We start from the raw sequence: 13,741 nt of genomic DNA on the forward strand, positions 1-13,741 counted from the left end.
GACATCTGGGATTCCGGACATGGGCAGAGCCCCATGCTGTGCGCATGTGACATTTTCTGGGAAGGTGTTGTGGCCCTGGTTGTCCCATGGTGACCCGAGCTGCCTGCTTGTGCCCTGTTCATTCCCATTAGACTGAAGGCATGCGTCAGCCAGTTGCTCAGTGCCTTTTCAGCCCTCTGTCTCTCTCCCCTCCTCTCTTCTCCTCTGTCTCTGTCTATATATTCTCCTCTCCGTTTCTCTGTCTCGGTATCTCCTCCTCTCTCTGCGTCCCCCTGTCTCTCTCTCCCATCCTCTCTTCATCTCTGTCTCTATCTATCAACCCTCCTCTCCGTTTCTCTCTCTCTCTATCTCTCCTCTCTCTTCATCTCTCTCTATCGCTCCTCTCTCTTTCATCGCTCTGTCTTTTTGGCTCCACCCTCCTCTTCCTCCTCGTCACACACAAGTGCACCAAGGATCTGAGGTCGGAACTATTCCCGTGAAGACCTTCTAGTTTAACAACTTCCATTTTGCATGTGTGCCTGCAATTACGCGCGTGTGCTGTTGTCACGTGTAGCGTGTATTAAACATGTAAGTAGCATGTAACTCAGAGGGAGCGTATAGTGCAGGGTTTTCCACCTGAGCGGCTCTCCAGAACGTAGTTTAGCTCCCCCGTGTTGCTAAGTCGCGTCTGGCTACCCTGTGACTCCAAGCCAATGACGACGTGGGTCTCTGTCCCCCAAGAGGCCCTGGCTGACTCACGCCTAGCTGGCAAAAACATTCACATGCCTGCGTCTTCTCTGCAGCCTGGGGGAACGTATTGAAGTCTCTGCTAATCCGATTAACATGAACAATCCCACAGGGGAAATCGCAGCACATCTGCAATGCACAGATAATTATTATAATTTATTTTTTCAGATCTTTTTTTTCACCCTTTTTATGTTCTGGAAGACCATCTGTTTGTTGTCATGTTTGCTTGGGCATCATTTCAGTAAGTTTCTGTGGCTCTATACCAACATGAAGAGAACTCATCTCATCCATGTTTGCACTCAGCTTGACTTAGCTATTGAGTGAAAGCGTGGAATATCCCTTTTTTGCTTCATCATTGATTTACTTTTACTGTCAAAGCCACGCGATTACCATAATGTAAGCTCATGGTCATGTGAAAAACACTGACACGTTCACTGTAAGTTCACAATTTCCAAGCAGTGCTCGGGTATTGTAGCCTACTAGTGGATTAGTATACTAGAACCAGGATGTTTAGTGGATCTTCCACCCTGACCTTATTAAGCGTGGACTCCCAGCTATCCACTCACTCTCTGGGTGCAGGTTTTACACCCCTGTCTTTGAACATACAGTGTGTAGGCAGGTTTGCATGGAGAGCCAGTCAGACTAACTTCACAGTCACGTGCTGCAAAGTGGCTACATTCAGCTACATTGGTTTTAACTGAGAGGGGCTTGGAGCCAGAGGCTACCAAATATTGAATTGGAATCCACACAAGATAGTGATAAATGAAATTCTTTATAAAACCTTTTAGTTGATTTTTTTGGACAGTCAATCCAGATCTGTTTGAGTGGGACCTCTGCTCCCTTCACAAGGATCGTAGAACTTAATTACGTCCAAATAGACAGTTACTTCAAACACTGCTGAGCAATTAATCTACACGGAAGCAGTTGGGCTAATCAATCCAATGGACTCACATTCAGGGAAGTGGGCAGGCAGGCACAGCCTTATTGGATTACACAGAGAGAGCGTTTCCTCTGCCCCCCCCACACACACACGTATACACGCACACCCACACAAACATACGCATACATACACGTACACACACATTCACACACATACAGTCTCAAACATGCATATGGACACACACACATGCGCACACACACACACACACACACATATGGTCACGCACACTGAGCTCGATGCTGTGGAGGTCTGTGGGAGGACTAGGCACAGCTGTGAGCCTCGTTTTCAATTACAGCTCTCGTCTGGGGCACACTGCCTCATTTCAGAGAGAGCAGACATCCTATGAATATAGGAGGATATACATCTACACACACACCCACACAATGAGAGATCAATGTCAAGACAGATTTTGTCGTGGATTTTCCTGATATTATTAATACAGTTTCATATTGGGTGTGATCTACAGACTAAAAGTGAACTGCCACGTTGGGTGTAAAACAGACAGAGTGCAAAACAGAGCCAGTTTAGTAGTTTAACGAGGACAACGTTCAAGCACCCACTGCAGAAACGAATGAGCAGCGATGAGTCAGCGTTCAAATATTTGTACCGCACCGTGTTTGGAGCGTCAGAGCAGCAGGCTACTGTGTGCGCTGTGTCAAAGCTCCCAGAGACTGAAGCACATTACCATCCCAACAGAAAACCCACCCAGCATGGGGCACACCACCGCTCCCCTGTTTACCCTTTCTGAAACGACCCCTGTGAGCTTTAGAGAAGAGCTTCGGGGGATATCCATATCTTCATCCTCGGTACAAAGGTCAAGGACGGGCAGAATTGAGTTTGCCGTGTAAACGACTGACATGACGGGGAAAGGAGGCGTTCTAACCTGAGCCCTGGCTCCTCTGTCTGTGTCCCAGGTGGTGATTCTCTACTTCCAGCCCAGTATATTCCGCTGCATCTTGCTGAGATGGGTCCGCCTGCTCGGCTTTGCCACCATCTACGGGACCCTGACCCTCAAGCTGTACAGGTAAACTCCTCTGGTCACACAGCCCCACACACCGTCCACCCAGTTACAGAATGCCAGCGGATGCGTCCGCATGTGGTGAGCAACCTGATGATTCACGGTGGGGGAGGAGGGGAGGGGGGGAGGGGAGGGGGGGGGGTGTCTGGATCGGTGTACGGATATAGGTTGGCTGTGTTCTAGGCAACGGGGCGTTAGATAGGGCCTCGGGTGATCCAGGTACCTCAGTGGGCCTGTGCCCAATTACAGTCTACCTCTGTAGTTTTAATCTTTGGGGTCGCTATGTTCCTCGGCGCTCTGATTTCCCTTGGCGGTGAGGATCCAGAGGAAATAGAGGTCACTCGACCGTGTGCTGCTTGTTCTCTATTGGAGTGGACTTTTTGTTGCCTACCTTAACGTAATGTACTTTTTGAGTGCTTACTAATCATCGCACAGCCTCCTGCATTATTGCAACCTTGTTTTAAATGACCCAGGCTATCCTGATTTAAAGTGATGGTTCTCTATAAATGTTAGAACTGGATTTTATAGATAAACAACACAGTCAGGGTTCCATATAATTCCCTGATCCCGCGTTAATGGGTAGCTTGAATTGAGAAATCTTGGCTGGATCCTCAGAGGTCCACTCAGTATCGAGATTTACGACCTTGTTAGGACAGATGGAGGGTTGCCCAGTTCGTAAAGGAGGGGATCTGACAAAAACCAGCAAAAGCAAAACCAACAAAACTAACTGCTCAGTCTCAATTGAAACTTTCTTATCGAATCGGGAGCCACGCCAAGAGACAAAGATAGGGGGAGGGAGAGAAAGTGAGGGGGGGGAAAAAACTCAGGGAGAAACAAAGAAAGAGACAGACAGAGCGAGTGCGACAGCTTCTGTTCAGAGGAGAGGAGAGCTGTGGGAGGAAGTGAGGAAGGAGGAGGAGGGTTAGCGCGTGTTTTAAGTTTGCTAATGAGACAAGGGCTGCTGTATTTAAGAGGCAGAGGAGCGTGATGGGAGTCTGCCACTGCAGGCCGTCGTGGCAGGTGAGCATGACCAACGGAAGGGCTTTGCTGAGGAGAAGGGATGTGAATTTTTAGCACCTGGCTAATCGACGTGGGAGCGCTCCGTACCCGAGGAGGTGAAACTTAGCACATTGCACAGATCCATTTTTGATAGGCCTTCATTAAGGGCATGCAGAGCACCCTTCATCAATGTCTCAGACAGTTAGAGTCTGATAACGAGGACTGGCCTCTACGCTGGAAGGTTTAAGGAGCCCTCTGATTCCTTCAGCGCCCCCCAACATTAATTTGGGATTAACTGTCTGTGTGGAAAGACTTTTAAATACAGCACAGATGCTACAAATGAAGGATATTGGACTCAGACGATATCACTGTTGTTTTCGATCATGGTGATGAAAGCATCTGTAATCATCGCACGGTGATGTGTCCATTCCCAGGGTGCTGAAGGTGTTCCTGTCTCGGACAGCCCAGAGAATCCCCTACATGACCAGCTGGCGGGTGCTGCGTCTCCTGGGCATCATCCTGCTCATCGTCTGCTGGTTCCTGGTGGCCTGGACCTCGGCCGTGTGCCAGAACCTGGACAGGAATCTGGCTCTGATCGACGTGGGCTACACCTCCGACGGACTGCAGTTCAGCATGTGTCTGCTGGACCGCTGGGACTACATGATGGCTGTCGGTGGGTGGAGGTTTACGGTGCCGCTCTGTGGGAGGTGGTGGGGTGGGGGGGAGGGGGGAGGTTACTGTTCTGCTCTGTGGGAGGTGGGGGGGGGGAGGGTGGGGATAAATAAAAGACAGAGAGAGGGAGAGAGATAAAGAGAAAGAGAGAGACAGAGAGAAAGTGAGACACAGAGAGGGAGATAGACAGAGAGAGAGAGAGAGAGAGAGAGAGAGAGAGAGAGAGAGAGAGAGATACAGTACTCATGCAGACATGATGATGGCATAAGGAAGACAGATAGAAAAAATCCAACAAACTCATAGAGAAGTAGAATCTGTGAAATGCAGTGAGAAAAGCAGACCTGTTTTTAGCATGCTTCTGCTGACTCCGAAGGTTCCAAGGTCTTTTCAAACTGAGCGATGGCCCTGTTTTAGCATTTGGGAAACAGGTGTGCCTTTCCAGTTACAAAGAGTGATCTTATGAAGTTCAACATCTTGTAGTACCTGAAAGGGCTGGAACACGAAGACCTGAAGCCACAAATAACTTTGAATAATAAGTTCATTTAACGGACGCATTTCATCCAAAGAATTGAACCTTCTTGAACTACAGTCAAATACTCTATCACTGAGCTGTTACCCAACCAAACCCACTCTTATGCGTGCAGCTATGTTGATCTTCCTACGTTTTTCATAAGGAAGAAGAGTAAACCTGTTACAGCATGCAGTGTTACGCTCTATCAGAGCAAGTGATGGATCTAAGTCCTCAAGGCCCTAATATAAACAGTCTGCAGTTCATCCTGCTGTGCAGTGTACATTGTCCGCATCTCGTCAAGCCTTGGTGTGCTTCTATCCATGGAGAGAAGGGCCGTGAATGTCAAGATAATGGTGACAGATTTTCATGGTAAAAGCAGACATTTATCGCTGTCAACTACCCAAAACCCATCACACGGACTTGTCAAGAGGACTGAGGACATTTCATTAAACCCAGACCGACAGCTACAACTCTATCTGCAATTGTCAGACGGCACCGAGAGAATACATCTGTTACCACCAGGTTTTACTGCATTTATGGAACGCGTCATTTCCAACATGGTCAAGTTCTACGCTGTCTTGCTCTGGGTATTCACAGATATAGAAGATTGATGGCCAGCCTCTATGTATTAATCTCTATTACTGGTCTGGGCTACTGCTCTGGACGGGCAGGTATCAGCCACCTTTGCGTTGACGCGACTCTACTTCCTGTTTCCTGTAGCTGAGTTCCTGTTCCTGCTGTGGGCGGTGTACCTCTGCTTCGCCGTGAGGACGGTGCCTTCGGCGTTCCACGAGCCCCGCTACATGGCCATAGCCGTCCACAACGAGCTGGTCCTGTCCGCCATATTTCACATCATCAGGTAACAACAATCTATCAAGCCTTAGATTAAGCTGCACAATGCACATTTTATACAAAACCTTGGGGGGAGCAATACTGTATGTGGCTTGTTATATCTTCACAGGTATTCACTTAGCAGATGTTCTAGTTGACGTCCTTTAATGCTTCTATCCAAGAGGGAGTTTTTATTGTATTCAAAAATGCCCCTTTTCCCCCCCAGTGTACGTTTCATGTGTATATAAATGAGATGTTGCATCATTTCAGCTGACACAACAAATCCCCTTCCCAGTTGGAATCCCCTTTAATTGAGAACTCGGCTACATCAGATTAAGTTGTAATTAGACACGTCAAGATGATTTATGTTTTGACACAGCATATGTTTGCAATCACTGGTGACAGTCTTTCAATCACACATTAACAGCCAATACAGATACAGATAAATTGCGATCCGGTGTTGTAGCCAAGATAGCTTCTGTGTGGCGTCAGACATGGCGATTTAGAAGTTCAAACGGTACATGTACTGTATATTCTGTATACATAAATATGACATGCAGATGTGAATAAATTATCCCTAGTATGGTCCGTATTAATGTAGGTCTGTGTTGACATTGGGAGAAAGAAGAGAGAGAAAGGGAGAGAGAGGGAGAGAGGGGGAGAGAGGGAGAGAGGGGGAGAGGGGGGGAGAGAGGGAGAGAGGCCCTTGTAAATATGAACACTTGTCTTGTCTGTGAAGGAGGTGTTGAGAGGAGGCTGCCACCAGGGACGCTTCCTGGGCCTTGTTAGAGCCAGCCTCCTCCGTCCCTAGTCCCTGTTCCAACCAACCTTCAGCTCCCTCCCCAGCCCGCTACAGTCGAGACCTTCTGGGATGTCTTACCGAAGCAATCAGGGCTCCCGGTCTGGCAGAGCAGGTGGCTCAATGGACATTGAAAAATGAAAAGATAACAGTAATTAGGACCTTGTGTCATATGAGCATTCCAACCAGGGCTCAGTAGGAGTACATCAAGGCAGTTAAGTCCTCACACACGCTGGAACTTGGTTTGAACTCAAACAAAAGATGAAGGAGGAAGACTTCAAAGCTTTCGGGTCCGACGATTTGCTAGACCTTAGCATTTTTATATGGCTTTAATCTATAACCACTGTGCATTCATTAACCGTTCGCCAACTTTGACAAAATAATGAGCTGGCGGGATGACATTTATAGGATGAATACTTTTCAGTGGTTAAATTAGTGTGTGACAAGATGTGCCAACTGAAAAGTAACTGCTGTAGTATAATTAAAGCCCTACTTCTGCTCTCAGCTCTGAAAAGTAACTGCTGTAGCATAATTAAAGCCTTGCTTTAGTTAATATGTTATACTCTCAATATATGCTGTTTTTATGGACACTGTTAGTGTTTTGCCTGGTTAGACGATTACTTTAAATTGCTTTCCAATAATTTAATTACGCTTGGTATGTCATATCAATAGTTTTTTTTCTTCTGGAAGGATATCCTTTGCTCATAATTACTGCTGTTAGACATACTGTAAACTGCACCAGGTAGCAACAGTATAGAAACACAGCAATATACTGTAGAGTACAGAAAAAAACATCTGTAACCTTAGCTCCAAATCCAGTTCAAGGTGAGCACGATATCTGGCAAGCTGGCAAGTGGGCTGTTCAGAAAGAGAGGACACTTCCTGTACTGTGTGTGAGGCACTCCCAGCAGTAGAGAAAACAGATGTTCACGCTCAGACAGACAGTGCATGACTCTAGTTGGGCTTAAAATAAACGTGTTACATCCTCTCTCTGTCTCCCAGTGATCAGCCATGTCTGAGAAGGTTCCAGCGCTATACAAAGTGGGATCGTTGTTTTGTTCCCTCGCTGACAGCGGTGGTCTTCTTCAGTTGTGCGTTCGTAACATGCTCACTGAGCGGCTCAGAAACCCTGTCATGACAGTGTTCTTCTATGCACCATTCATTGTGGTACTCTCTACAGTAGAAACGACGTTTCCTGATGAAGTGTATTATGCTGCAATTGTATGGGTTAGATATCTAATCCGAAGACACACTCACAGTGACATGGTGCGGAGCTAACAGCTCTTTTGTCCTCGCTGTGAAATCTTTGAATCCGCTAATAGTCGGTGATATTTCTGAATGAGCAATATGATTAATGATCCTGCATAGCATTATCTAAAATCAGACAGAATGGGAAAATAATTTGCAGCTCAACAGAGCGTGGGCTTTATATAGAAAATTGAATTTTTGGCACATATTGGTTTTGCTTGTTATGATACCTTGTATTACTTGTTTAGATACATTTCTTTCCTTCTTTCTCGCCATCAATTTTCCTCTCACACTATATAACCCTCTCTATCACTCTCATACCTTCACTCCATCCTTCTATATCCTTCTCTCTCTTACTCCCCCGCCCCCCCCCCCCCCCTCCCTGACCCTCCCTCTCTCTTCTCTCAGGTTCACCCTGGCTCCTGAGCTCCACCCAGACTGGATGCTGCTGCTGGTCTTTGCTCACACACACCTCACTGTGACCGTCACTCTCGGACTTCTGCTGGTCCCCAAGGTATGGCATCTGACCTTCCAGTCCACTTTGATGACACTTTTAATGAACTAACAGCATTACAGTAATAGCTGGAGATAATAAGGGGAGGTACAGGATGACATCACATGCATTGGATTTTATAGGGATAATATACGTTTATATATAGACACGCACTTGTATTGCAACACTGTTTGTACAGCATACAATGAAAGGGATAACAGTGTCTGCGAAATGAATTACATGTCAACATACAATCTCTTTTCTTTTGTGGCTTCCAGTTCCTGTTTGCCGGCACCCAGATGAGGGACGACATAGCGGTGGAGGCGTACGAGGACGAGCTGGACATGGGGCGCTCGGGGTCCTACCTCAACAGCAGCATCACCTCCGCCTGGAGCGAACACAGCCTGGACCCAGAGGACATCCGGGTGAGCCCCGCCCGCACTTCCGCTCCGTCCTGCCAAATCTTACATTCTCTTTTTAATAACCCGCTGATGCAATCTTGTAAATACTTTGTCCCCTGCTGACCCCCTTGACGAAAAATACTGAGCCCCGGCAGTTTTTTTATTGCAGACGCCAGACGAAATGGGCCCGCTCAGTTCTATTAATGGCTGTGGCGTAAGGTCTTGCGACAGTCTTTGGGAAAAACGTACCAATGTGAGCAGAAGGTTCTGTTTGTTTGTTAGAGCTGAAGGAGTCTCTCGCCAGCCAAAGACTCAAGCAAACTGTCCATGTCAGTGGATCAGTGTGAGACATAGAAAGCCTCGCTGTACATCTCGCCTGCTACTGTCAGTGCTAGTGGTCACTATCGCAGAAACGCAAAAGCAGAACATTGTATTTGAAGAATTAAGAACCGATGCAAAGAGGCTGTTTCAGACCTAACAATAAAACGCTTTCCATTCATTTATGCCGTCCAAGACCGTCCTTGTCTTTCATTTGAGCACTTGTCCGTAGCTGCGTGTCATCGATTTGTACTGCATGTCTCCCTGTGTGTGATAGAATGTCTGCTATTTGTAACACCGTTTATTTCTTTGCAGTTTCAGAAACAATGTTCAAATCATCATTCAAATATAGCACTCTGCTGTTGATCACTTCTCAACTGATCTTTGTTTCTATCCCCCTTTTCTCGACTAACTATCTAGGAGGAGCTGAAAAAGCTGTACTCACAGCTGGAAATATACAAGAGGAAGAAGATGCTGGCCAACAACCCTCACCTTCAGAAGAAACGGAGCTCCAAGAAAGGTCTGGGTCGATCACTGATGAGGCGGATCACGGAGATCCCCGAGTCCGTCCACAGGCAGTGCAGCCGCGATGACAAAGAGATGGGGGACCACGGAAGCAACCGGAACAGCATCTGTGTCCTCAGAAAAAACCCCTTTGACCCTTCCCACCCTGGGAAGCCAGCCAAAGAGGAGTCCCTTAAGAGCAAGGTGTTCTCCCTGAAGAAGTCCCACAGCAGCTACGATCACGTCCGTGACCAGAGCGAAGACTCAAGCAGCTCCACCACAGACAAGATGGAGGTCGCCACGGCTGAGGGCTCCCTCCTGGACACCTTAATGGGCAAGAAGCTGGTTAAGAAGAAGTCCGATGAGAAGCTAGACGCCACGAGTGAATCCACCGAATCGGTTCCTCTGGTCTGCAAGTCAGCCAGCGCTCATAACTTGACCGCAGACAAGAAGCCAATTCATCCTCGGACCTCCATGTTGCAGAAGTCTCTCAGTGTCATTGCCAGCGCAAAAGAAAAGACCCTGGGACTGACGACAAAGACTCTGGAGGACAGCAGTAAGAAGGCTCCGCCGAAAAGCAAAGACAACAAATCTGGCACAGACTCAGAGGACGAAGGCTACCCCAAAATGATTGTCAGCCAGTCGGTGGAGTACAAACAGACTGCTGCCAAAGCCGGGATCATGAAGCACCAGGGTAGCGGCAGCCAGCCGTCCATATGCTCCGAAGCCACCAAGGGCAAGGAACTGTACAATCTGTCTGAGGTGTGTCCTTGGGAAGTGGAGGACCTCCCAACACCATCTGAAAACAAGGTCCAGAAGCACGTGTCCATAGCGCCTGAAGGAACCACCACTGTCCATGGAAGTGGCACCAAAGGCACAAAATCCCAGCAGTCGAAGCAAAAGGGCTCGGATCAGTCCCCCTCTACTGCCCGGCATTCTAAAGACCTCCAGAAGACAGCAGACCGAGCAGATATATGTCCGTGGGAAGATGGAGGGGAGAGCCAGGGGTCCAAACATCCACCCACCAGCCAGGCCATCCAACCATCTCAGGCCCCCCAGTCCAACCAGGCCACGCCTGCAGCAGAAAGCTCCAAAAACCAACAAGCGGATGTCTGCCCATGGGACTTTGATGAAGTGGCCTCCAAAAAAGTCGAGGTGGCTCACTCGCCAGATAAGACCAAGCAGAAGAAAGGCACTGCTCCGGTTGACGGTAAAGGGAAGAATGTGCTAGCAGAGCCCTCCAAGTCAACGGGCAGCTCCCTCCAACCATCAACCACAAAGGCTGACATCTGTCCCTGGGACTACGATGCTCCAACTGCAGCCCCGAGTTCGGAGAAAATCCCGAGTCCCACTCAGGTCTCCAAAAAGGACTCCACCTCGCTAAAGAAGACCACGCCTTCCACAAGAACAGCGGAGAAGGAGAAAGAGAAGATGAAAGATATTGACAATGAGAAAAGTCGAGCAAAAGCCAAGGACAAGAGCAAATCCTCCGAGAAACAAACAACCAAGATGGCGGAGGTCTGCCCTTGGGATGTGGAGAGCAGTCAGGAAGTGCCAACAGCGGAAAAACGTAAAAGTGCCAATGTTGAAGCATCCAAAGGAAAAGAGGCTGAAGTCTGTCCGTGGGATTATGAGGATAGTTCAGATAGAAAAGATGCAGAAAAGAGCGGCACTTCATCCAAACAGAAACAGAGCACTCCAAATCCAAAAGGGGGTGGGGTGAGCGGGGCGAAAAGGGCAGACGTTTGTCCCTGGGATGTTGATGACAGTTCGGTAGAAAAAGCATGACCCTCGACTCAAATGGACAACTGAAATGATAGTTCTTGTTGTATACATTTTTCCACTTTAAAGTCCTAAAAATATATTGACATTTTACTATGAATACGGTGACTTGGATGAAAAGATCAAGTTGCACAAGTTGCCTTCCTTTCCAATAGTTATTTTTTGGCTTTTATTGTCTATTTTGGAATAAAAGTGAAACAGAAACAAAGCAACAAAATCATGAGAAGCATTCCAGAGTATACAGAGTATTCTTGCTGATAAATCATAGTCTTACAATTATGCAACCTTTAATTCACTTTTACACAACTCATATCTTAACATTTACGATGTTTCTAAGTTATCTGGTGGTGGCATCAACGTCTCACATGTTTTAAAGGCCAGAGAGTTTGCAGTGAGGTGAAATACTGTGAGTCTGGAAAGAGGCGGAATATGAAGCAGATAAGCAGATCCTCCATACAACTGCATGAGAAATTCATATGTACAATGTCTTCTGGTATGAACCGCCTAGCCAGATGAACTTAAAACAAATACATTGAGAAAGCAAATGCCAAAGAATAACAGAACTTTAATTGAACGATAGTACACAGAAGATGACACACCTCAATGTCAAATAGCTGTTGTGTGTCCAAGTCAAGACACTTATTGAGGGAATCGGCCTATAGCACTTTAGCCAAAACCCCATGTGTAAAAGAAATAAAAAATAGAGAGTATATGGACACTATGTTCTCTATCTATGATTTATATATCCTCTTTGTTCAGCCTTATAGTCCTTGAAGGTTGTCAGATATACATGCCCTCTAAACTCAGACATCTAAATTGCTGAATTTTTAGATTTCATGTTTAGATCTCAGCTACTTCCAATTCTTCCATATCTTCAGAGATGTATTACTGTATGTGCCTAACTAACTAGAAATGTCTTGTACTTGTCTTAGATCGTCCTGATTGGAGCAGGGGGAGCCCCTTAGCGTTCCGATTGGAGCAGGGGGAGCCCTTTAGCGTTCTGTGATGGTGGTTTATATAAACAGCATGCTCAGCCAGGTAATGGGTGCTTGGACCCCATTTGGTTTGTCAACCGAAGAGAATCACTTATTTGTGTTGATAGTTCATTGGCATGTTTCATTGTGTTCTCAACGGCACTAGCTATCTGGCTCGACTGATTTTATATTGCCAAAAACACATTCAATTGTTGGATAAATTTGTTGGATCAACCCTGGATCAATTTGTTGAACAAAGAGGAAGATAATCTAAGGTATCTACAAGAGCCTGACTCCATGAGATGTAGCTGTGGTGTCTCACTCTTCTCCCTCACTACTGAAAATCATTTCCACCATTGACCTCTGGGGCTTGTGTGAAATATGTGCAACAAGGTAGTTTCAGCCTCAGAGGAGGATATTTGCAGTCAGCCCTACTTTATGAGCTTCTAGAACGCCGTCTGAAAAGGTGTCAGACTCTTTGATTGATTGTAATGCTTTGATGGACCTGTATGATATTTACGATTCAGCATCATATGGAACTTAGGGTGAATCTGTAAAGGATTCCAGGGTTCTATCCTGCTCCAGGCTTAAGTCATCCCCCAACTTTTGATTGGATATGACAGAAGTACAAACTGATTTCATTGGGTCTTGGGATTTTTGTAAACGACCCCCTTAGAAACCTATAATACAATAAAAATTATGGTGTTTTTATTTATTTATTAAATTCCATACTGTAGTTTATTGGATGCATACAATTCCATGGCTGGGTTTTACATTTATTTAATAACTTTAAAAAAACTATCTCATATGTCTTTGCTGGTTAAAGGATTTAGGTTGCGATTAGGGAGCAGTAGTTCAGCTCATCGCTCTGTAACAAAATGTGCATCAACCTGTCTTTTAGTCTGTCTTTCTGGAAATGGTCCATGTAATGCAGCAGTATATTTATATATGAATGTTTAGAGTTAAAAACTTCACCTCCATTGGTAAACCTCCATATATTTGGGTGTGAGAACTTTGGCCCATTGTTGATCAGTAACCTTTTCAACATTGATAACCATTTGTCCTGTTGTTACTTTTACCATGGTGGTTTTCGTTTGTTGCCTCATTTTATTTCAACCAGACTTGTGACCAAACCAAGTAATCTGATGGGAAATACTACTACTGCTACTACTACTACTACTACTACTACTACTACTACTCAATGCTGTAACGTTGTAACAATTGCTCTTGTGGCTTCTGCATGATATCAAGAAATTAGTAGGACCGATGTTTCACTGCCCTTGATAGAACAAAAAATAAAACATTGATCTTTTATGGACTGTTACAAGTTGTATAGTGAGTGATAGTGTACCCAAAAACCACTGTATTATGTACTTGTTATACCTATTGCTCTATGACAAGCTAATAGCATCCTTATATGGGAATATTTGTTAGATTTATATTGTGTTACATTGTGATAGCATGTACATAAAAGATACCTCCTCTGCAATAAATATTTATATGAAACTCAACTGTGTGCTTCCGT

The 13,741-nt window shown here is 45.9% G+C and overlaps 1 protein-coding gene across 1 annotated transcript in view; it reads left to right on the forward strand.

Annotated features, from left to right (window-relative positions):
• The window catches only part of gpr158a (G protein-coupled receptor 158a), a 40,358-nt gene extending 29,110 nt beyond the window's left edge, over window positions 1–11,248 (forward strand). The window contains exons 6-12 of the mRNA XM_067251238.1: window positions 2,581–2,690; window positions 4,118–4,356; window positions 5,587–5,725; window positions 8,153–8,258; window positions 8,516–8,662; window positions 8,808–8,891; window positions 9,377–11,248. Coding sequence (XP_067107339.1) covers window positions 2,581–2,690; window positions 4,118–4,356; window positions 5,587–5,725; window positions 8,153–8,258; window positions 8,516–8,662; window positions 8,808–8,891; window positions 9,377–11,248 — 2,697 coding nt within the window. The remainder of the gene's footprint in view (window positions 1–2,580; window positions 2,691–4,117; window positions 4,357–5,586; window positions 5,726–8,152; window positions 8,259–8,515; window positions 8,663–8,807; window positions 8,892–9,376) is intronic.
• The last annotated feature ends 2,493 nt before the right edge of the window (window positions 11,249–13,741 follow it).

This window comes from Osmerus mordax, chromosome 15 (assembly GCF_038355195.1).
Source record: "Osmerus mordax isolate fOsmMor3 chromosome 15, fOsmMor3.pri, whole genome shotgun sequence".
In the NCBI taxonomy this organism is placed as follows: Eukaryota; Metazoa; Chordata; class Actinopteri; order Osmeriformes; family Osmeridae; genus Osmerus; species Osmerus mordax.